General features: G+C 43.0%; 1 protein-coding gene across 3 annotated transcripts in view; it reads right to left on the bottom strand.

The window, feature by feature from the left end:
- The window catches only part of edil3a (EGF-like repeats and discoidin I-like domains 3a), a 365883-nt gene that overhangs the window by 21259 nt on the left and 321916 nt on the right, over positions 1 to 22708 (bottom strand). For all 3 annotated transcript variants that reach the window (XM_061906308.1, XM_061906307.1, XM_061906309.1), the window contains one exon: positions 11269 to 11424. In XM_061906308.1, coding sequence (XP_061762292.1) covers positions 11269 to 11424 — 156 coding nt within the window. The remainder of the gene's footprint in view (positions 1 to 11268; positions 11425 to 22708) is intronic.

The following is a 22708-nucleotide window of genomic DNA, read 5'->3' as shown; positions in this document are numbered from 1 at the left end:
GACGCACGCGGAGCGGCACGAGAGCGGCACTTTCAATCAGGTGCGTACAACACACACCGGCTCACAATCTCTCCATCTGCGGCTAGATTATAAGAGAGGCGAAGGGGGCACGATGAGGAGGCAGAAGTAGGAGACAGAACCAGCTGACGACATCGACCACGAGCACAACAAACAAGACCCGAGAGACCATGAGCCCCCGCCACAGACGCAAACCTCGGACACCGCAAGGTGCCCCGCGGCCAGAAGTAGGAAATGCCCGCGCACTGCAAAGTGCTGCGACAAAAAGGCAAGAAGACAAAGTGATTGTTGAAATAATAAACACAAGTCAGACCTGCTACGATGCGTCCTGTGTCCATCGTCACGACAACCCACACATGGACGGCAGGAAGTCCGTCACAGGCTTCCTTCTTATAGTCAGGCTCAAAAATTTGAGATTTTGATCAATATTTGTCTCAAACTAGTCTTTGTTGTCTCTCATTAAGTAGTAGTGTTTTTGATGAAAGGAAAAAGCAAATGTTTTGATGCGTCTGTGAAATTAACACGCCACATGCTTTAAATGAGCAAAATACGTAAATGAATCATGTCTATATAAAGGTGCCTGTTAACTACATTACAGTTATACGTACAGAATATATATACAAAAATAATGGAGGCTTTTAGATGTTTATTACAGAAGAGAATAGGAATAGAGCGACACTATGATTTTTCCTAATGTTTATATATAATATAGAATGCATATAAAAAGAAAAATGTGTGTTCTTGTCTTACATAAAGATTGTGAATGATAGGCAAAACTACTGTCAAACCTTTTTTTTTTCTATGGATCGTGGAGTTTCATAAACACTTGTCAAAGTCATTGACGCCCACGACAGAGATAACACTTCACATTTGAAAAAGGGTGTCGATCCAAGCAGTGTTTGCCACGTGATCTTGCGTGTGACATGTAGTGTGTGTATGCACGCACAACAGCTTCTTCTTCCTGGCTGCAGGCAAACAATAATCTGTAGATGACACTTTGTTTTACTTACTAACCCTGTTTCCATATGAGTTGGGAAATTGTGTTAGATGTAAATATAAACGGAATACAATGATTTGCAAATCCTTTTCAACCCATATTCAGTTGAATGCACAACAAAGACAACATATTTGATGTTCAAACTAATAACATTTTTCTTTTTTTGCAAATAATCATTAACTTTAGAATTTCATGGCTGCAACACGTGCCAAAGTAGTTGGGAAAGGGCATGTTCACCACTGTGTTACATCACCTTTTCTTTTAACAACACTCAATAAACGTTTGGCAACTGAGGAAACTAATTGTTGAAGCATTGAAAGTGGAATTCTTTCCCATTCTTGTTTTATGTAGAGCTTCAGTCGTTCAACAGTCCGGGGTCTCCGCTGTCGTATTTTACACTTCATAATGCGCCACACATTTTCAATGGGAGACAGGTCTGGACTGCAGGCGGGCCAGGAAAGTACCCGCACCCTTTTTTAACAAAACCACGCTGTTGTTACACTTGTCTTGCTGAAATAAGCAGGGCCGTCCATGATACCGTTGCTTGGATGACAACATATGTTGCTCCGAAAACTGTATGGACCATTCAGTATTAATGGTGCCTTCACAGATGTGTAAGTTACCCATACCTTGGCCACTAATACACCCCCATACCATCACAGATGCTGGCTTTTGAACTTTGCGCTTATAACAATCCGAATGGTTATTTTCCTCTTTGTTCTGGAGGACAACACGTTCTCTGTTTCCAAATATAATTTGAAATGTTGACTCGTCAGACCACAGAACACCTTTCCACTTTGTATCAGACCATCTTAGGTGAGCCCGGACCCATCGAAGCCAGCTGCGTTTCAGGATATTGTTGATAAATGGGTTTGGCTTTGCATAGTAGAGTTTTAACTTGCACTTACAGATGTAGCGACCAACTGTAGTTACTGACAGTGGTTTTATGAAGTGTTCCTGAGCCCATGTGGTGATAGCTTTTACACACTGATGTCGGTTTTTGATGCAGTACCGCCTGAGGGATCAAAAGTCTGTAATATCATGGGTACGTGCAGTGATTTCTCCAGATTCTCTGAACTTTTTGATGATTTTACAGACCGTTCATGGTAAAATCCCTAAATTCCTTGCGATAGCTCGTTGAAAAATGTTGTTCTGAAATTGTTCGACAATTTGCTTACAAAGTGGTGACCCTCACCCCATCCTTGTTTGTGAATTACTTAGCATTTCATGGAAGCTGCTTTTATACCCAATCATGGCACCCAACTGTTCCCAATTAGCCTGCACACCTGTGGGATGTTCCATATAAGTGTTTGATGGGCAATCCTCAACTTTATCAGTATTTATTGCCACCTTTCCCAACTTCTTTGTCAGCTGTTGCTGGCATCAAATTCTAAAGTTAATAAAAAAAAAATGTTTTATCTGTTTGAACATCAAATATGTTGTCTTTGTAGCATATTCAACCGAATATGGGTTGAAAATGATTTGCAAATCACTATTTTCCGTTTATTTTTACATCTAACACAATTTCCCAACTCATATGGAAACGGGGTTTGTATTATAGGGCTAGGCGATATATCGATATACGCAATATATCGCAGGTTTGTCTCGGTGCGATATCGAAAATGACAATATCGTAATATTCGAGTAGACGTTCTCACGCAGTTGCTTTTAGCTGCAGGCATTACACTACAGGCTTTCTTCGCTCTTTCCTGTGTCTCCTTCTCACAGACAAGCAGACGCACATTCTTACATAAGTCACATACTTACATATACGCCCTCGCCCAGCAGAGAGGTAGCAGCGTGGCTAACGTTAGCTGTAATGTTAGCGGGGTGTTGCGAGAGAAACAAGGTGCGAATCTCGTAACAAATGAAGGAAGAATTAATTCCCAAGAAAAACAGCACGGGATCCATTGTCTGGCGGTGGTTCGGCTTTAAGTGGGAATATGTCAAATAGACAACTCTAATTTGTCAAATGTGTTGCTACCAAAAGTAGCATTACTGCTAATATGTAGCATTATTTGAAAAGTCACCTGCTAATAACTCTAATAAATACAGTTTTGGTAAATTAACTTAGTTGTGATTTCCCTCTCTGCATGAAAGTTTAAAAGTAGCATATATTAATGCAGCATGAACAAGAATGTTTTAATGTAGACATAGAATCATCATACTGCTGTGATTATATGTATCCAGTGTTCGTTCAAGGCTAAGGCAAAATACCGAGAAATATATCATATATCGCAATATGGCCTAAAAATATTGCGGTATTAAAAAAAGGCAATATCGCCCAACCCTGACTTATTATCATAATGTCGTTTGCGATATTATGTTTGTGAGAGGGGGGCCAAAAGCTGTTTTTGAGAGTTTTTTTAAACTAAAATATATACTGTAAGTATTTTTTATCAATGTAAAAAGTCACACAGTTTATAGATCATGAGCCAGATTAAATGATGTTAAACATCGTTAGTGGCCTAGTGGTTAGAGTGTCTCGCCCTGAGATCGATAGGTTGGGAGTTCAAATCCCGGCCGAGTCATACCAAAGACTATAAAAATGAATGGGACCCATTGCCCCCCTGCTTGGCACTCAGCATCAAGGGTTGGAATTGGGGGTTAAATCACCAAAAATGATTCCCGGGCGTGCCACCGCTGCTGCCCACTGCTCCCCTCACTTATCAGGGGGTGATCAAGGGAATGGGTCAAATGCAGAGGACAAATTTAACCCCACCTAGTGTGTGTGTGACAATAATTGGTACTTTAACCTTAACCAGGATGTTCAAACTCTGCAAACATACATGGTTCCATTCAGTAGACAATGATGTGCATACAGAGTGGTGTTACGGTCCCTTTATCCACATCTCAAACAATGTTTCCAGCCAGGTGTCTCAATTGAAGCAATAAGAAATGCATTTGATAGTTTCCCGGAACTTTCTTTTATCATTTTATTACGTGTTTCAGCCAAATGCTATTTAATGTTTCACTTTCCAGGGGCGCTGGACTTACTGCAGCCTCAAAAGTCCTTAAGCTGATGGGAGAGTACGCAAAAGGCCAGATTCAACAGGTAACGGCCACACTTAAGGCTTGCTCCACAATAAGTGCGTTTCTTGGATGAAGGCGCGCAGTGAGAGACGGGAAGTCGAGTACGAAAATGCCGCTGAGATAAATCATTTATTCAAGCACAAGGGAGAAAAGGGCCCATAGTAAAGAAATTATTAGGTATTTTAAGTTCTGACGGGGCTTTTCTATTTTGACCGGCATAACTATTATCAACCTTATTTGGAACTCTTCACGTTTCATTCGCCTACTTCACCTCGCCCATACCTGCCAACCCTCCCCGATTTCCCGAAAATCTCCCAAAATTCAGGCGGGTTAGGGTGTACCTAATGAAGTGGCCCACGCCCCCCTCCAGCTCCACGTTCGCTTTCCCACAGCATGTCTGCCCAATGATGTTATAACAAGTAGAATGATCGAGGGGCGAGTTCTTGGTTTCTTATGTGGGTTTATTGTTAGGCAGTTTCATTAACGTACTCCTAGCGCGGCAACAACACACAACAACAGTAGTCCGTTTTCGTCAACCGTAAAGCAGTTCGTCTGCCAAAAACAGCATTGATTGATTGATTGATTTAAACTTTTATTAGTAGATTGCACAGTTCAGTACATATTCCGTACAATGGACCACTAAATGGTAACACCCGAATACGTTTTTCAACTTGTTTAAGTCGGGGTCCACGTTAATCAACTCATGGTAATGTTTGACACTCTTAAACAGGACAATGCTGCCATCCACTGTACATGCATATGGTTAGAAAAACAAGGAAGAACAATTTAACCCTTACTCAACAATTAGTAGATGAGTGTTATGTGTGTGTAAAAGTGTAAATAAATGAACAGTGAAGACAGTTTAGATTGTGTATATATATATATATATATATATATATATATATATATATATATATATATATATATATATATATATATATGAAATACTTGACTTGGTGTAGCTGTAAATAAACTCCTCCCCCTCTTAACCACGCCCCCAATCACATCCCGCCCTGCCCCCAACCACGCCCACCACCCCACATCTCCCGAAATAGGAGGTCTCAAGGTTGGCAAGCATGACCTCGCTAGTCCTGGTACGTCAGTCGCTTCTTAGTCCAAAAACCCCTAACCTCTTTGTGTTTGCTTACTAGCCTCCCTGAGGTAGAGAGGATATATTTTTTGGGACTTTTTTTTGCTGTGCTCAGTGAGCCCTGGCCTATCCCCCTGCTGACCTCTGAGGAACCTGTTTTGGTCTGTGATACATGCTATGTGCCTCTGCCCCATCGCTTTTTGTTACCCTTTTTTTGACTGATTAAAATTCCGGGGTCAACACCTTGACCGATACCTTAAGAGTTTCAGTTTCACTAATTCCTCCAAAAATTCAGCAAAACGTCACCATGGAGTTATTGTTTCTGTTTAGCTGATTGGAGAGCTACCTTCCGCTGCTAGAGGGTCCATGACAATGACTTCTGTTTTGTTTGATCAGCCATTTTACTGCCTTAATACAGGTCCCGTTTGGGAAAAAAATAAGCTATGTAGATGAACATTTACAAAATATTTAGTAACTGTATATATCTGGGGCTTCACGGTGGTAGAGGGGTTAGTGCATCTGCCTCACAATACGAAGGTTCTCAGTAGTCTGGGGTTCAATCCCCGGCTCGGGATCTTTCTGTGTGGAGTTTGCATGTCCTGCCCGTGAATGCGTGGGTTCCCTCCGGGTACTCCGGCTTCCTCCCACCTCCAAAGACATGCACCTGGGGATAGGTTGATTGGCAACACTAAATCGGCCCTAGTTTTTGAATGTGAGTGTGAATGTTGTCTGTCTATCTGTGTTGGCCCTGCGATGAGGTAGCGACTTGTCCAGGGTGTACACCGCCTTCCGCCCGATTGTAGCTGAGATAGGCACCAGCGCCCCCCGCAACCCCAAAGGGAATAAGCGGCAGAAAATGGATGGATGGATATAACTGCGTCTTATAGTCCAGTGCGGCTAATATATGTGAAAATACTTATTGTTTCAAAAATTTGGTGGGTGCGCCTTAATTACCGGTGCGCTCTATAGCCCGGAAAATATGGTACTCACTTCAGTTGCCAAATATTATCTCAATTATTAACTATGACGTGTCACAACATAGTTTAACAATTGTTTATTGTACAGGGCAAATAATGTATGGCCTCTGTAAGGGGATACTGATATGAGTTCTGGTGCTAGGGAACTGCCAACTGCCAACATCTGTATTCTGACAGAGGCCCCTCTCTAAATCTCCCATCTAACCGCCTGCAGCCGCTGCCACACAAGAGCTGAAGGTGGGAGCTGAGAAGAATACTTACAAGCATCTAACACTGCGCCCAGACCAAACACCCAGGCATCCTCACACACGCACACAAGCCATGTATCTCTGTCAAGTCCGCTATTGTGGCGAGGCGGGAGGAGCCTCGAGAGCCCAACGGTCAAATGTGTCCTCTGGCATTAATGGCAACTTGAGCTGTCTGAAGGGGGGGAACACCTTGAAGAATCATACTTGTGAAAAGTCCCCCTGGCTCGCTGTCAGGACAAACTGATTGACATTCTCCACAGCCCCACTAAACAAACCTCTCCTCTAATACAGAGTGCACACTCTCCGGCAGACTGGTTGTCCTTGTTGTGATCTGAGATATACTGCGAAAACAACAAAGGGGGGGGGGGGGCGGATTGTATGCTCAAAAAATGGCCGTTGTCTTTTAAAATCTACGAGTGGCGGTAGCAGAGCACGATTTCACCGATATCAATGGATGTCGAAAGTTATCCGAACATCCCAAGGCCCAATTATATGACAATCCACTTCTATTTAACTAAAAGTACATTTGACAATAAAACGTAACGTTTATTAATAAATATGGAAGGATAATGTATCAACTAAAGTGTCACTTCGATTCACGAACCCTTCATTGTACGAACCACGGATCGGATAAAAATGTGCTTTGGTGTGGGAACCTTGTCTTAGTGTAAGAACGTTTCATCCACCCATTCTGTGCCCGGCAGCACATCCATTGTGGGCGGGGTGATCGATCTTCTGTGTTCATTCAGTCAGCACACGTGTGCCGTTGTTAGCCACTGTCAACGGCACACGTCTACACTAAGCCCCATAACCCCTTAAACCAGGGGTCCCCAAACTACGGCCCACGGGCCAAATACGGCCCGCCAGCGTCCACAATCCGGCCCATGGGTAGTACCAAGTTAAAAAAAAAATAAAAAATGTTTTTTTTTTTTTTATTAATATTTTTTTAATCTGTTCTTTTTCACCCATCCATCAATCAATTTTCTACCACTTGTTACTGAGTCTCCTAGGCAGATACGGCACGCCAGCGTCCAAAATACGGCCCGCGGGTAGTACCAAGTAAAAAAAACATCCATCCATCCATTTTCTTCCGCTTATTCCCTTTGGGGTCGCGGGGGGGCGCTGGTGCCTATCTCAGCTACAATCAGGCCGAAGGCATCGTACACCCTGGACAAAACGTTTTTTTTGTTTTTTTTATTTTTTATTTTTTTAATTTGTCCTTTTTCACTCATTCATTTTCTACCTCTTGTTACTCGGTCTTCTAGGCAGATACGGCACGCCAGCGTCTAAAATCCGGCCCGCGTGTAGTACCAAGTAAAAAAAAAAAAAGTTTATTTTTTATTTTTTTATTATTATTATTTGTTTGAATCTGTCCTTTTTCGCCCATTCATCAATCAATTTTCTACCGCTTGTTACTGGTTCTCCTAGGCAAATGAAGCACGCCAGCGTCCAAAATCCGGCCCGCGGGTAGTCCCAATTAAAAACTAAATAAAAAATTGGTATTTATAAATTTTTGGAATCTGTCCTTTTTCGCCCATCCATCAATCCATTTTCTACCACTTGTTATTGGGTCTCCTAGCCGCTCAAGCAAATCATATTGTCTAAAAATGCATTTTCCCAACGGTAACGGGACGTCATCACACTTGCGCAAAAGGCGGCAAGTGCGCAAACTTTCAGTCAATCAGTGCACGAGGGGAAAAAATGGTGAAATCGTTGGGGAAACATAAATTAGACTTTGAGTGTAGTTTTTAAACATCAGTGGACATATGACTTTTGTTCAGTTTAAGGAAAAGACAGTTTGAATATATATATATATATATATATATATATATATATATATATATTAGATTAGATTAGATTAGATAGTACTTTATTTATTCCGTCAGGAGAGTTCCTTCAGGAAAATTAAAATTTTCAGCACAATCCCATTCAGGTTTAGACAAACTTTGCAGGGAGACAGAACAGGATCGCTGACGGGTCTGCCGGCTTCCAGCGCCCCTTACAAAAAAGATGAGATAAAGGTAAACAAAGGGGGGGGGAGAAAAAAATAGAAGATTAAAATAAAATTTAAAAAATCGGTCTTTGCCTGGGCCCTGGAGAAGAGGTGCAGACTGAGGCCAAGGGAAAAAAACAAATAAATAAATAAAAATTAAAAAAACAACTCATAACCATGGTACACATCTCTCTTTCATGTGTGTAAGAGGGAAACATCAAACATCAAAGAACACATATAAATATATATATATATATATATATATATATATATATATATATAGCGCGGCCCCTGGTCAATTTTTTTAACCCAATACGCCCCCCGTGTCAAAAAGTTTGGGGACCCCTGCCTTAAACAAATACTTATTTAGCCTAAGCTTCGTTTCAGCAAGATTAATCCATCGTTTAAGGTCTTAATTTTTACACGGGTAAGTGCGCCACCTACTCAGTGGCCTAGTGGTTAAAGTGTCCGCTCTGAAATTGGTAGGATGTGAGTTCAAACCCCGGCCGAGTAACACCAAAGACTATAAAAATGGGACACATGTTCTCCCTATTTGGCACTCAGCATCAAGGGTAGGAATTGAGGGTTAAATCACCAAAAATGATTCCAGGGTGTGGCCGCCGTTGCTGCTCACTGCTCCCCTCACCTCCCAGGCGGTGATCAAGGGTGATGGGTCAAATACAGAGAATAATTTCGCCACACCTGGTGTGTGTGTGACAATCATTGGTACTTTAACTTTTGCATTTCTTGAATCTCCGGCTCTAAGCTTTGTATGGACTCATCGATTGTTTACAAACTAAGTTCGGAGAGTAAGTGACGTCAGAAAGAACTCGCCACAGCCAGCTTCATAACAACCGGAGCTAACCACTAGAAAGATGGAGGCGAGTCATCCAGACATGCCCGTGTTTCTCCTTCTTCTAAATCTACAGAAGCTTGTGGAAATCACACATGAATACCTTAAGTGAAGTAAAAGACACGATTGCAGCTATTTCGGATACTACACATCCCAGACGGCAAGAGAACTTTCGAATGTCCGAGTCAGCTGGGATTTTACTTACCGAAAAACTTTGTCCATTCGATACCCACATGTTTGGTGTCATCCAAAACTGATGTAAAGTATCAAACAAGAGAAGAATAAGTGATTATTACTTTTTAACAGAATTATAAAGAATATGTTGAATCAGAAAATAAGCAAATGTTAATAGTAAATCAAGAAGTGGATTAATGATCAATTTTTACAGTTTGTCCTTTATAATTTAGACACAATAATGGAATGATAAATGACAACAATATGTTATTGCATATGTCTGCAAACTAATTAAGAGCCTTTGTTTGTGTACTTACTAATAAAAGAAAAGCTGTATAGTATGTTCATTATTTTATTTTAGTACAAAATTGCAATAAGAAACATATGTTTAATGTACCCTAAGATTGTTGGTCAAAATAAAGCCAATAATGCCATTTTTTGTGGTTCCCTTTATTTAGGAAAGTATCAAAAAGTATCGAAATACATTTTGGTGCTGGTACCAGTACCAAAATATTGCTTTCAGGATAACCCTAATATCAATAGCCCCAGCAAACAGGACTGGTTTAAAAATGGTCATTACTGTTTGTTCAATTTGAAAAGGTCTCAATAATTCGCCGGATTTTTCGCTGGCATGCCGCCACTCGACCACAAATAATGCGGAGGCAGTGTTTACCCGTCAGCAGCACAAGCACACAGTTCAACACTTGCAGACAGTATCTGAAAGACAAAGGTTTTTCGTTCCAGCTGCTATCGGCAGAGAGGCGGCTGCAGCCCCGCGCTGTCTGAGATGTCGAGGCCGATTGGAGGGGACATGTGTACTCAGCTGAAGGGCCGTAAACACGATTTTCTCAACAGGACTGGCCAAGCCTGGTTGACACAACGGTCTTATCTGATGCTGGAGCAGAGAGGCAATATGACAGACTGGGCAAGCTCGGGTGGAGCCCCAGATAAGGAGATGCTAAACAGGAGAGAAGACTGCAGAGCCCAGAGTGGACATTTCTTGTCCGATTCACACGTCCCATGTGATACTTTCTTTCTTAACTGGTCTCCACCTTAATGTACACATCACAACTATGCACAGTATTCTTCTCAAATGTTCTTGTAGTCAGACAATATTTTCGGTATATTAAATGGAATTTTGACCTTAGAGTTCAGACTTGAGCAGGTCCAGTTAACCACAAGTGTTGCTGGACGTGATCCAGAAGGTCCATTCCGATGTGACTAGATAACTACGGTATAGGAGTGGGATTCATACGGCCCCATTCATCTTTACCTGACACATGAAACATGACGAATTGGAGGGTGCACCATCCACTTTAGCCGCCAGTTGGCAGTAGAGTTTTTAATATCAGAAAATGTTTTTGTGGCAATTTCAACTTTGACCACAGCGTCATTTGCTATCTAGTGTGGTACTTTCCATCATTTTCAGCAGACTGCATTGCAAAATGATTAGCCTTTTCTCTTCCTCTCATGCAAAATCCACCCAGAAATGGGGCCATAGGATTCCATTCCCTTGTGTCATCTAATATAGCAAAAATAATGTTTGACTACATTTATAAAGTACATCAATAAAAAGACAATGAACCTTTTTGAGTACGCACAGTGTTCTTGAGGATATAACCCCGTCCAAAAAAAAAAAAAAATTATATATATATATATATATATATATATATATATATATATATATATATATATATATATATATATATATATATATGTATATATATATATATATATATATATATATATATATATATATATATGTATATATATATATATATACATATATATATACATATATATATATATATTTTTTTTTAGTTGTTGTTTTTTTTGTTTTATTTTTTTAACATAGCCCATGTGTGCACATGTGAAAGCTACAAACCTTGTCCTTGCCCTGCTTCTCGTCCTGGTAGACTTTCCACCGCTCTCCGTCGTTACTGAACGCCAGTTTGTACGAGCCGACGAACTGCACGTGCCCAAAGTCTTTCGCTCCTTGGGTGATGATACCTGTGACCTTGGTAGGTACTAGCAAGTCCACCTGAGAGGAGACACCCAAGAAAAAGAAACACAAAATAAGTAAGTCATTAGACTTTGCGGGTTGAAGCGTATGTAAAATGTCAAATGAAAGTTTACCGCAAACATAATCCCAGCACCTTCCTGCTCTGTCACTGATAAGAATATCATGGCAAATGTTTCAGCGCTTTCTCTGTCTGTCTTTGGCCTACAGCTGACCTTACAAGGTCCTAGGTTCAAGCTCCGGGCGGACATTTGTTCAGAGGGTTTGCAAAGCCATGTTTTTATTATGATAATTATGTTTTTTTCCCTCCACACAAAATAAATACCATTTATTTACTGTCAATTAGATTTAGTACAAAACATGCATTAAATCGAATGTATGAAAAAAAGGGATGTCCACTCAACATTTTTGGCCTCCGATCCCAATCCGATTATTTTTGACTTCGGCCTGATCCGATTTGAAAAAAAAAAAAAAAGAGATTATTCAACTGGAAATATTTTATAGCAAGTATCCAAAGTAAACACAATAACAGATTTTTGAAAATGTTATCTTTAAAAACATAAAAAAAACATTTTTAGATGAGATGATGGGCTAAATGCTACATACAATATATATATATATATATATATATATATATATATATATATATATATATATATACGTATATATATATATATGTATATATATATATATATATATATATATATATAAATATATATATACATATACATATATATATCTATATACACATATATATATCTATATACACATATACATATATATATATATATATATATATATATATATATATATATATATATATATATATATATATATATATATATATATATATATATATCCATCCATCATCTTCCGCTTATCCGAGGTCGGGTCGCGGGGGCAGCTGCCTAAGCAGGGAAGCCCAGACTTCCCTATCTCCAGCCACTTCGTCTAGCTCTTCCCGGGGGATCCCGAGGCGTTCCCAGGCCAGCCGGGAGACATAGTCTTCCCAACGTGTCCTGGGTCTTCCCCGTGGCCTCCTACCAGCTGGACGTGCCCTAAACACCTCCCTAGGGAGGCGTTCGGGTGGCATCCTGACCAGATGCCCGAACCACCTCATCTGGCTCCTCTCGATGTGAAGGAGCAGCGGCTTTACTTTGAGTCCCTCCCGAATGGCAGAGCTTCTCACCCTATCTCTAAGGGAGAGCCCCGCCACCCGGCGGAGGAAACTCATTTCGGCCGCTTGTACCCGTGATCTTATCCTTTCGGTCATGACCCAAAGCTCATGACCATAGGTGAGGATGAGAACGTAGATCGACCGGTAAATTGAGAGCTTTGCCTTCCGGCTCAGCTCCTTCTTCACCACAACGGATCGATACAACGTCCGCATTACTGAAGACGCCGCACCGATCCGCCTGTCGATCTCACGATCCACTCTTCCCCCACTCGTGAACAAGACTCCTAGGTACTTGAACTCCTCCACTTGGGGCAGAGTCTCCTCCCCAACCCAGAGATGGCACTCCACCCTTTTCCGGGCGAGAACCATGGACTCGGACTTGGAGGTGCTGATTCTCATTCCGGTCGCTTCACACTCGGCTGCGAACCGATCCAGTGAGAACTGAAGATCCCGGTCAGATGAAGCCATCAGGACTACATCATCTGCAAAAAGCAGAGACCTAATCCCGTGCCCACCAAACCGGATCCCCTCAACGCCTTGGCTGCGCCTAGAAAATCTGTCCATAAAAGTTATGAACAGAATCGGTGACAAAGGACAGCCTTGGCGGAGTCCAACCCTCACTGGAAACGTGTCCGACTTACTGCCAGCAATGCAGAACAAGCTCTGACACTGATCGTACAGGGAGCGGACTGCCACAATAAGACAGTCCGGTACCCCATACTCTCTGAGCACTCCCCACAGGACTCCCTGAGGGACACGGTCGAATGCCTTCTCCAAGTCCACAAAGCACATGTAGACTGGTTGGGCAAACTCCCATGCACCCTCAAGAACCCTGCCGAGAGTATAGAGCTGGTCCACAGTTCCACGACCAGGACGAAAACCACACTGTTCCTCCTGAATGCGAGGTTCGACTATCCGGCGTAGCCTCCTCTCCAGTACACCAGAATAAACCTTACCGGGAAGGCTGAGGAGTGTTATCCCACGATAGTTGGAACACACCCTCCGGTCCCCCTTCTTAAAGAGAGGGACCACCACCCCGGTCTGCCAATCCAGAGGTACCGCCCCCGATGTCCACGCGATGCTGCAGAGTCTTGTCAACCAAGACAGCCCCACAGCATCCAGAGCCTTAAGGAACTCCGGGCGGATCTCATCCACCCCCGGGGCCTTGCCGCCGAGGAGCTTTTTAACTACCTCAGCGACCTCAGCCCCAGAAATAGGAGAGTCCACTGCAGCTTCCCCAGGCACCGCTTCCTCAAAGGAAGACGTGTTGGTGGGATTGAGGAGGTCTTCGAAGTATTCCCTCCACCGATCCACAACATCCACAGTCGAAGTCAGCAGAACACCATCCGCACCATACACGGTGTTGATAGTGCACTGCTTCCCCTTCCTGAGGCGGCGTATGGTGGTCCAGAATCGCTTCGAAGCCGTCCGGAAGTCGTTTTCCATGGCTTCCCCGAACTCTTCCCATGTCCGAGTTTTTGCCTCCGCGACCGCTAAAGCTGCACACCGCTTGGCCCGTCGGTACCCGTCCACTGCCTCCGGAGTCCTATGAGCCAAAAGAACCCGATAGGACTCCTTCTTCAGCTTGACGGCATCCCTTACTGCTGGTGTCCACCAACGGGTTCCGGGATTACCGCCACGACAGGCACCAACAACCTTGCGGCCACAGCTCCAATCAGCCGCCTCGACAATAGAGGTGCGGAACATGGTCCACTCGGACTCAATGTCCCGCACCTCCCTCGTGACATGTTCAAAGTTCTCCCGGAGGTGTGAATTGAAACTCTCTCTGACAGGAGCCTCTGCCAGACGTTCCCAGCAGTCCCTCACAATGCGTTTGGGCCTGCCAGGTCTGTCCGGCATCCTCCCCCACCATCGCAGCCAACTCACCACCAGGTGGTGATCGGTAGAAAGCTCCGCCCCTCTCTTCACCCGAGTGTCCAAAACATAAGGCCGCAAATCCGATGACACAACTACAAAGTCGATCATGGAACTGCGGCCTAGGGTGTCCTGGTGCCAAGTGCACATATGGACACCCTTATGTTTGAACATGGTGTTTGTTATGGACAATCCGTGACGAGCACAAAAGTCCAATAACAAAACACCACTCGGGTTTAGATCCGGGCGACCATTCTTCCCAATCACGCCTCTCCAGGTTTCACTGTCGTTGCCAACATGAGCGTTGAAGTCTCCCAGTAGGACAAGGGAATCACCTGGGGGAGCACTTTCCAGTACTCCCTCGAGTGTGCCCAAAAAGGGTGGGTATTCTGAACTGCTGTTTGGTGCGTAAGCACAAACAACAGTCAGGACCCGTCCCCCCTCCCGAAGGCGAAGGGAAGCTACCCTCTCGTCCACTGGGTTGAACTCAAACGTGCAGGCTTTGAGCCAGGGGGCAATGAGAATTGCCACCCCAGCCCGTCGCCTCTCACTGCCGGCAACGCCAGAGTGGAAGAGGGTCCAGTCCCTCTCGAGAGAACTGGTTCCAGAGCCCTTGCTGTGCGTCGAGGTGAGTCCGACTATATCCAGCCGGAACTTCTCTACCTCGCGGACAAGCTCAGGCTCCTTCCCCCCAGTGAGGTGACGTTCCACTTCCCAAGAGCTAGCTTCTGTAGCCGAGGATCGGACCGCCAAGTGCCCTGCCTTCGGCTGCCGCCCAGCTCACAATGCACCCGACCTCTATGGCCCCTCCTATGAGTGGTGAGCCCATTGGAGGGATGACCCACGTTGCCTCTTCGGGCTGTGCCCGGCCGGGCCCCATGGGGACAGGCCCGGCCACCAGGCGCTCGCCATCGTGCCCCAACTCCGGGCCTGGCTCCAGAGCGGGGCCCCGGTGACCCGCGTCCGGGCGAGGGAAATCTGAGTTCATTTTGTTGTAATTCCATAGAAGTCTTTGAGCTGCTCTTTGTCTGATCACTCACCTAGGACCTGTTTGTCTTGGGAGACCCTACCAGGGGGCATGAAAGCCCCCAGACAACATAGCTCCTAGGATCATTGGGACACGCAAACTCCTCTACCACGGTAAGGTAGCAGCTCAGAGAGGAGATATATATATATATATATATATATATATATATACACATATATATGTATATATATATATACACACATATATATATATATATATATATATATATATATATATATATATATATGTGTATATATATATCCATCCATCCATCTTCTTCCGCTTATCCGAGGCCGGGTCGCGGGGGCAGCAGCCTAAGCAGGCAAGCCCAGACTTCCCTCTCCCCAGCCACTTCGTCTAGCTCTTCCCGGGGGATCCCGAGGCGTTCCCAGGCCAGCCGGGAGACATAGTCTTCCCAACGTGTCCTGGGTCTTCCCCGTGGCCTCCTACCGGTTGGACGTGCCCTAAACACCTCCCTCGGGAGGTGTTCGGGTGGCATCCTGACCAGATGCCCGAACCACCTCATCTGGCTCCTCTCGTTGTGGAGGAGCAGCGGCTTTACTTTGAGTTCTTCCCGGATGGCAGAGCTTCTCACCCTATCTCTAAGGGAGAGCCCCGCCACACGGCGGAGGAAACTCATTTCGGCCGCTTGTACCCGTGATCTTATCCTTTCGGTCATGACCCAAAGCTCATGACCATAGGTGAGGATGGGAACGTAGATCGACCGGTAAATTGAGAGCTTTGCCTTCCGGCTCAGCTCCTTCTTCTCCACAACGGATCGGTACAACGTCCGCATTACTGAAGACGCCGCACCGATCCGCCTGTCGATCTCACGATCCACTCTTCCCACACTCGTGAACAAGACTCCTAGGTACTTGAACTCCTCCACTTGGGGCAGGGTCTCCTCCCCAACCCGGAGATGGCATTCCACCCTTTTCCGGGAGAGAACCATGGACTCGGATTTGGAGGTGCTGATTCTCATTCCGGCCGCTTCACACTCGGCTGCGAACCGATCCCGGCCAGATGAAGCCAACAGGACCACGTCGTCTGCAAAAAGCAGAGACCTAATCCCGCGGCCACCAAACCGGAACCCCTCAATGCCTTGACTGTGCCTAGAAATTCTGTCCATAAAAGTTATGAACAGAATCGGTGACAAAGGGCAGCCTTGGCGGAGTCCAACCCTCACTGGAAACGTGTCCGACTTACTGCCAGCAATGCGGACCAAGCTCTGACACTGATCGTACAGCAATCAGACTGCCACAATAAGACAGTCCGATACCCCATACTCTCTGAGCACTCCCCACAGGACTTCCCGAGGGACACGGTCGAATGCCTTCTCCAAGTCCACAAAGCACATGTAGACTGGTTGGGCAAACTCACATGCACCCTCAAGAACCCTGCCGAGAGTATAGAGCTGGTCCACAGTTCCACGACCAGGACGAAAACCACACTGTTCCTCCTGAATCCGAGGTTCCACTATCCGGCGTAGCCTCCTCTCCAGTACACCTGAATAAACCTTACCGGAAAGGCTGAGGAGTGTGATCCAACGATAGTTGGAACACACCCTTCGGTCCCCCTTCTTAAAGAGAGGGACTACCACCCCGGTCTGCCAATCCAGAGGTACCGCCTCCGATGTCCACGCGATGCTGCAGAGTCTTGTCAACCAAGACAGCCCCACAGCATCCAGAGCCTTAAGGAACTCCGGGCGGATCTCATCCACCCCTGGGGCTTTGCCACCGAGGAGCTTTTTAACTACCTCAGCAACCTCAGCCCCAGAAATAGGAGAGTCCACCTCAGATTCCCCAGGCACTTCTTCCTCATAGGAAGACGTGTTGGTGGGATTGAGAAGGTCTTCGAAGTATTCCTTCCACCTATCCACAACATCCGCAGTTGAGGTCAGCAGAACACCATCCGCACCATACACGGTGTTGATAATGCACTGCTTCCCCTTCCTGAGACGGCGGATGGTGGTCCAGAATCGCTTCGAAGCCGTCCGGAAGTCATTTTCCATGGCTTCCCCAAACTCTTCCCATGTCCGAGTTTTTGCCTCTGCGACCGCTGAAGCTGCACACCGTTTGGCCTGTCGGTACCTGTCCACTGCCTCTGGAGTCCTATCAGCCAAAAGAACCCAATAAGACTCCTTCTTCAGCTTGACGGCATCCCTGATCGCTGTTGTCCACCACCGGGTTCTAGGATTACCGCCACGACAAGCACCAACTACCTTGCGGCCACAGCTCCGATCAGCCGCCTCGACAATAGAGGTGCGGAACATGGTCCACTCGGACTCAATGTCCAGCACCTCCCTCGTGACATGTTCAAAGTTCCTCCAGAGGTGGGAATTGAAACTTTCTCTGACAGGAGACTCTGCCAGACGTTCCCAGCAAACCCTCACAATGCGTTTGGGCCTGCCAGGTCTGTCCGGCATCCTCCCCCACCATCGCAGCCAACTGACCACCAGGTGGTGATCGGTAGAAAGCTCCGCCCCTCTCTTCACCCGAGTGTCCAAAACATGAGGCCGCAAATCCGATGACAGAACTATAAAGTCGATCATGGAACTGCGGCCTAGGGTGTCCTGGTATATATATATATATATATATATATATATATATATATATATATATATATTTTTTTTTTTTTTTTCACAAAATGAAGTGGACCCAATAACTAAACAAAAGCAAAAATGATTGGCTCCCATTTAAATCAGTTAGCCTTCCTGTATCCACGGACGTACTCGCTGAGTTTGTAAACAATAACAAAAATTACCCCCGAAAATATGGTAATAATAATAATGATGAAAAAAAAAATCACTTGTAATAATATTGTTTAGGTTGCCCTGCTTGGTGCGTGTTTGTAGCATGCTTTGCCACTTCTTTTACTCTAGTCCTACAGTGATAATGCTACTTGGAAGGAACATTTTATTTTTCATTAAGGTGGAAAGACGGCACATTCGTTGCAGCTTCTTCTCAGCTTCATGTCTTGCCGGTGTTCTGGCAAGACATGCACTCACGTGGAATTCATGTAACTCCTGCATGTGTCTAACAAGGAATTGGAAAATGTAATTGTATCACCCTAGGGAGCTCCAAAAAAACATATTGCTTAAGCCCTCAATTTAGGGGCGGCTCTGCTTCTATGATTGTCAGCATTCTTTTTCCTTTTCATGTATCCAGAGTATTAATTTTAATAGACACCAGCCAAACACTTGAGTTTCATTTTTCTAAGCTTGAAAAGCAGGGGCGAGTTTATAGGCTTCTCCAACAAATACAAAAATCACTTGGATGCTGCAGAGATGCTGATATTTTCATTTGCCTTGATTTTTAATTAGTTAGTTGTTTTAGTGATTTATACTGTATATTAGAACGCTAAGGGCTTTGCAGTATTTATTACTTGTATTAACATTTAGTTTTTTTGTACACAACTTTATTGAAAGATGAAAATAAACACAACAACATCATAACCTGAAATCGATAACAATAATGCATTCTCAAAGAACAACCTCAAAGTTTGTATTTTTCATTAGGGATAATGAATGTAGAAAAAAATACTAATATACAAGAGCGGGTTTCATTAAAAACACAAACAAACTGTAATTTAGTATAGTGGTGGCAACTGGGATGAGATACTGCAAGTGCTTTTAGGAAATAGACTTTCCAATTGATCTTTTCAATGGGTGTCCTAAAGCTCTTTCCACACAGTGGTTACTATATTAGGGATTCATATCATTATATCTTATGAGAAGATTTAATACAGCTTTAAAGATTATATATATATATATATATATATATATATATATATATATATATATATATATATATATATGTGTATATATATATATATATATATATATGTATATATATATATATATATATATATATATATATATATATATATATATATATATATATATATATATATATATATATATAAATAAATATACATATGTCGCAATCAAAAGTTAAAACACTTAAAAGAAAATGATGTCATGGCTGTCTTGAGTGTCCAATAATTTGTACAACTCTTATTTTTTTGTGGTAGAGTGATTGGAGCACATAGTTGTGGCCAAACAGCTCAATTTGTGTTTATTCTGACATCATATGGACAAAGATAAGACCTTCTGGAAGAAATACTGTCGTCAGATGAAACACAAATTGAGCTGTTTGGCCGAAATACCCAGCAATATGTTTTTTCGAGGAGAAAAGGTGAGGCCTTTAATCCCAGAAACACAATTCCAACCGTCAAGCATGGTGGTGGTAGCATTATGCTCTGGGACTGTTTTGCTGCTAATGGAACTGGTGCTTTAAATGGGACAAGGAAAATGGAGGATTCCTCCAAATTCTTCAGGACAACGTAAAATCATCAGCCCGGAGGTTGGGTCTTGGGCGCAGTTGGGTGTTCCAACAGGACAATGACCCCTAACACATTTCAAAAGTGGTTAAAGGAATGGCTAAATCAGGCTAGAATTAAGGATTTTACAATGGCCGTCCCAAAGTCCTGACTTAAAACGTGTGGACAATGGTGAAGAAACAAGTCCATGTTAGAAAACCAACACATTTAGCTGAACTGCACCAATTTTGTCAAGGAGAGTGGTACAAAATTCAACCAGAAGCATACCAGAAGCTATATACACATATATGACCTAGACTTCCTTTTATTGTCATTTAAATGTGAACTTTACAGTACAGATTAGAATGAAATGTTGTTGCATTAGCTTTATAAATCACCATATGCAGGCTTCAAGAGCATTTACACTTTTAATCGGTTTCAGCAGCTGCTGGCGTTACTACTGTGGCAGAATGAAAAGAAGGAGGTGAATCATCTTGTCGTTCAAGTGTCTACAACTCTTTGTGAGTCAAGGCAGGCCATCGGTGCTTCGGTTTCTGCGGCTGCGGGCAGTTGTACTACAAATAAACGGTAGTATTGATAACCAGTGTAAAACTCCCGATGGTTATTATTACCGTTTTAAATTACAAACCCCGTTTCCATATGAGTTGGGAAATTGTGTTAGATGTAAATATAAACGGAATACAATGATTTGCAAATCCTTTTCAACCCATATTCAGCTGAATGCACTACAAAGACAAGCTATTCGATGTTCAAACTCATAAACTTTATTTTTTTTTTGCACATAATAATTAACTTAGAATTTCATGAATGCAACACGTGCCAAAGTAATTGGGAAAGGGCATGATCACCACTGTTTTACATCACCTTTTCTTTTAACAACACTCAGTAAACGTTTGGGAACTGAGGAAACTATTTGTTGAAGCTTTGAAAGTGGAATTCCTTCCCATTCTTGTTTTATGTAAAGCTTTAGTTATTCAACAGTCCGGGGTCTCCGCTGTCGTATTTTACACTTCATAATGCGCCAAACATTTTCGATGGGAGACAGGTCTCGACTGCAGGCGGGCCAGGAAAGTACTCGCACTCTTTTACTACGAAACCACGCTGTTGTAACATGTGGTTTGGCATTGTCTTGCTGAAATAAGCAGGGGCGTCCATGATAACGTTGCTTGGATGACAACATATGTTGCTCCAAAACCTGTATGGACCTTTCAGCATTAATGGTGCCTTCACAGATGTGTAAGTTACCCATGCTTTGGGCACTAATACACCCCCATACCATCAAAGATGCTGGCTTTTGAACTTCGCACCTATAACAATCCGAATGGTTCTTTTCCTCTTGGTTCCGGAGGAAACCACGTCCACAGTTTCCGAATATAATTTGAAATGTGGACTCGTCAGACGACAGAACACCATTCCACTTTGCATCGTCCATCTTTGATGAGTTCGGGCCCAGCAAAGCCAGCAGCGTTTCTTGGTGTTGTTGATTAACGGTTTTCGCCTTGCATAGGAGAGTTTTAACTCGCACTTACATATGTAGCAACCAACCGTAGTTACTGACAGTGGTTTTATGAAGTCATTCTTCAGCCCATGTGGTGTTATCCTTTACACACTGATGTCTGTTTTTGATGCAGTACCGCCTGAGGGATCAACAGTCCTTAATGACATCGTTTACGTGCAGTGATTTCTCCAGATTCTCTGAACATTTTGATGATTTTATGGACCGTAGATGGTAAAATCCCTGAATTCCTTGCAATAGCTCATTGAGAAAGGTTGTTCTAAAACTGTTCGACAATTTGCTTACAAATTGGTGACCCTCACCCCATCCTTGTTTGTGAATTACATAACATTTCATGGAAGCCGCTTTTTTACCCAATCATGGCACACACCTGTTCCCAATTAGCCTGCACACCAGTGGGATGTTCCAAATAAGTGTTTGATTAGAATTTCTCAACTTTATCAGTATTTATTGCCACCTTTCCCAACTTCTTTGTCACATGTTGCTGGTATCAAATTCTAAAGTTAATGATTATTTGCACAAAAAAACATGTTTATTAGTTCGAACATCAAATATGTTGTCTTCGTAGCATACTCAACTGAATATGGGTTGAAATTGACTTGCAAATCTTTGTATTCCGTTTATATTTACATCTAACACAATTTCCCAACTCATATGGAAACGGGGTTTGTGTGTATATATATATCTATCTATATATATATATATATATATATATATGTATATATATATATATATATATATATATACATATATATATATATATATATATATATATATATATATATATTACCGTTTCCCACCTACAAAATGCAGGACATGGAGATAGTGCAGCACAGCATTTGATGTCACAAAGGAACAAGCTGAGCAATTTTAGAGAAAGAGCAGAACCAAGTGACACAAAGGTGAGCATACAGATGCCTTCCATCTGCTGAACATGCACAACAGTGAAAAAAACATATATCAAACTAATTGGACAAGCCTACATACAATACATATTCTTTAGTACATAGTCTGCCATGACAAAACAAAATCTGGCCCCTGTGTTGACCTGTCAGCATTAGGTTTTAAAAAAATATTTTGCCTGTCATCAAAGCCACCCACAGATTTACTACCAGATTGGCTACCTGCTGGACCATTGCACACACAGGTGGATGTGCCTTTGATGAGGACAACAACATATCGATATCCTTGTATCTCTCTCTATACATTATAACAGTTTAATCACATTTTTCCATTATGATTCATTGTAATAAATAACATGCGTGCACAATTATCTCTAAAAAAATCCCCCAACATTTTGACACAAATAAAATGTTATTGCCCAAAATATCACACAGGAATATGTAAAACATGAAACTGTAAAATATGA

This window comes from Nerophis ophidion, linkage group LG07 (assembly GCF_033978795.1).
Source record: "Nerophis ophidion isolate RoL-2023_Sa linkage group LG07, RoL_Noph_v1.0, whole genome shotgun sequence".
Lineage (NCBI taxonomy): Eukaryota > Metazoa > Chordata > Actinopteri > Syngnathiformes > Syngnathidae > Nerophis > Nerophis ophidion.
This window is presented reverse-complemented; position numbering and strand designations above follow the sequence as displayed.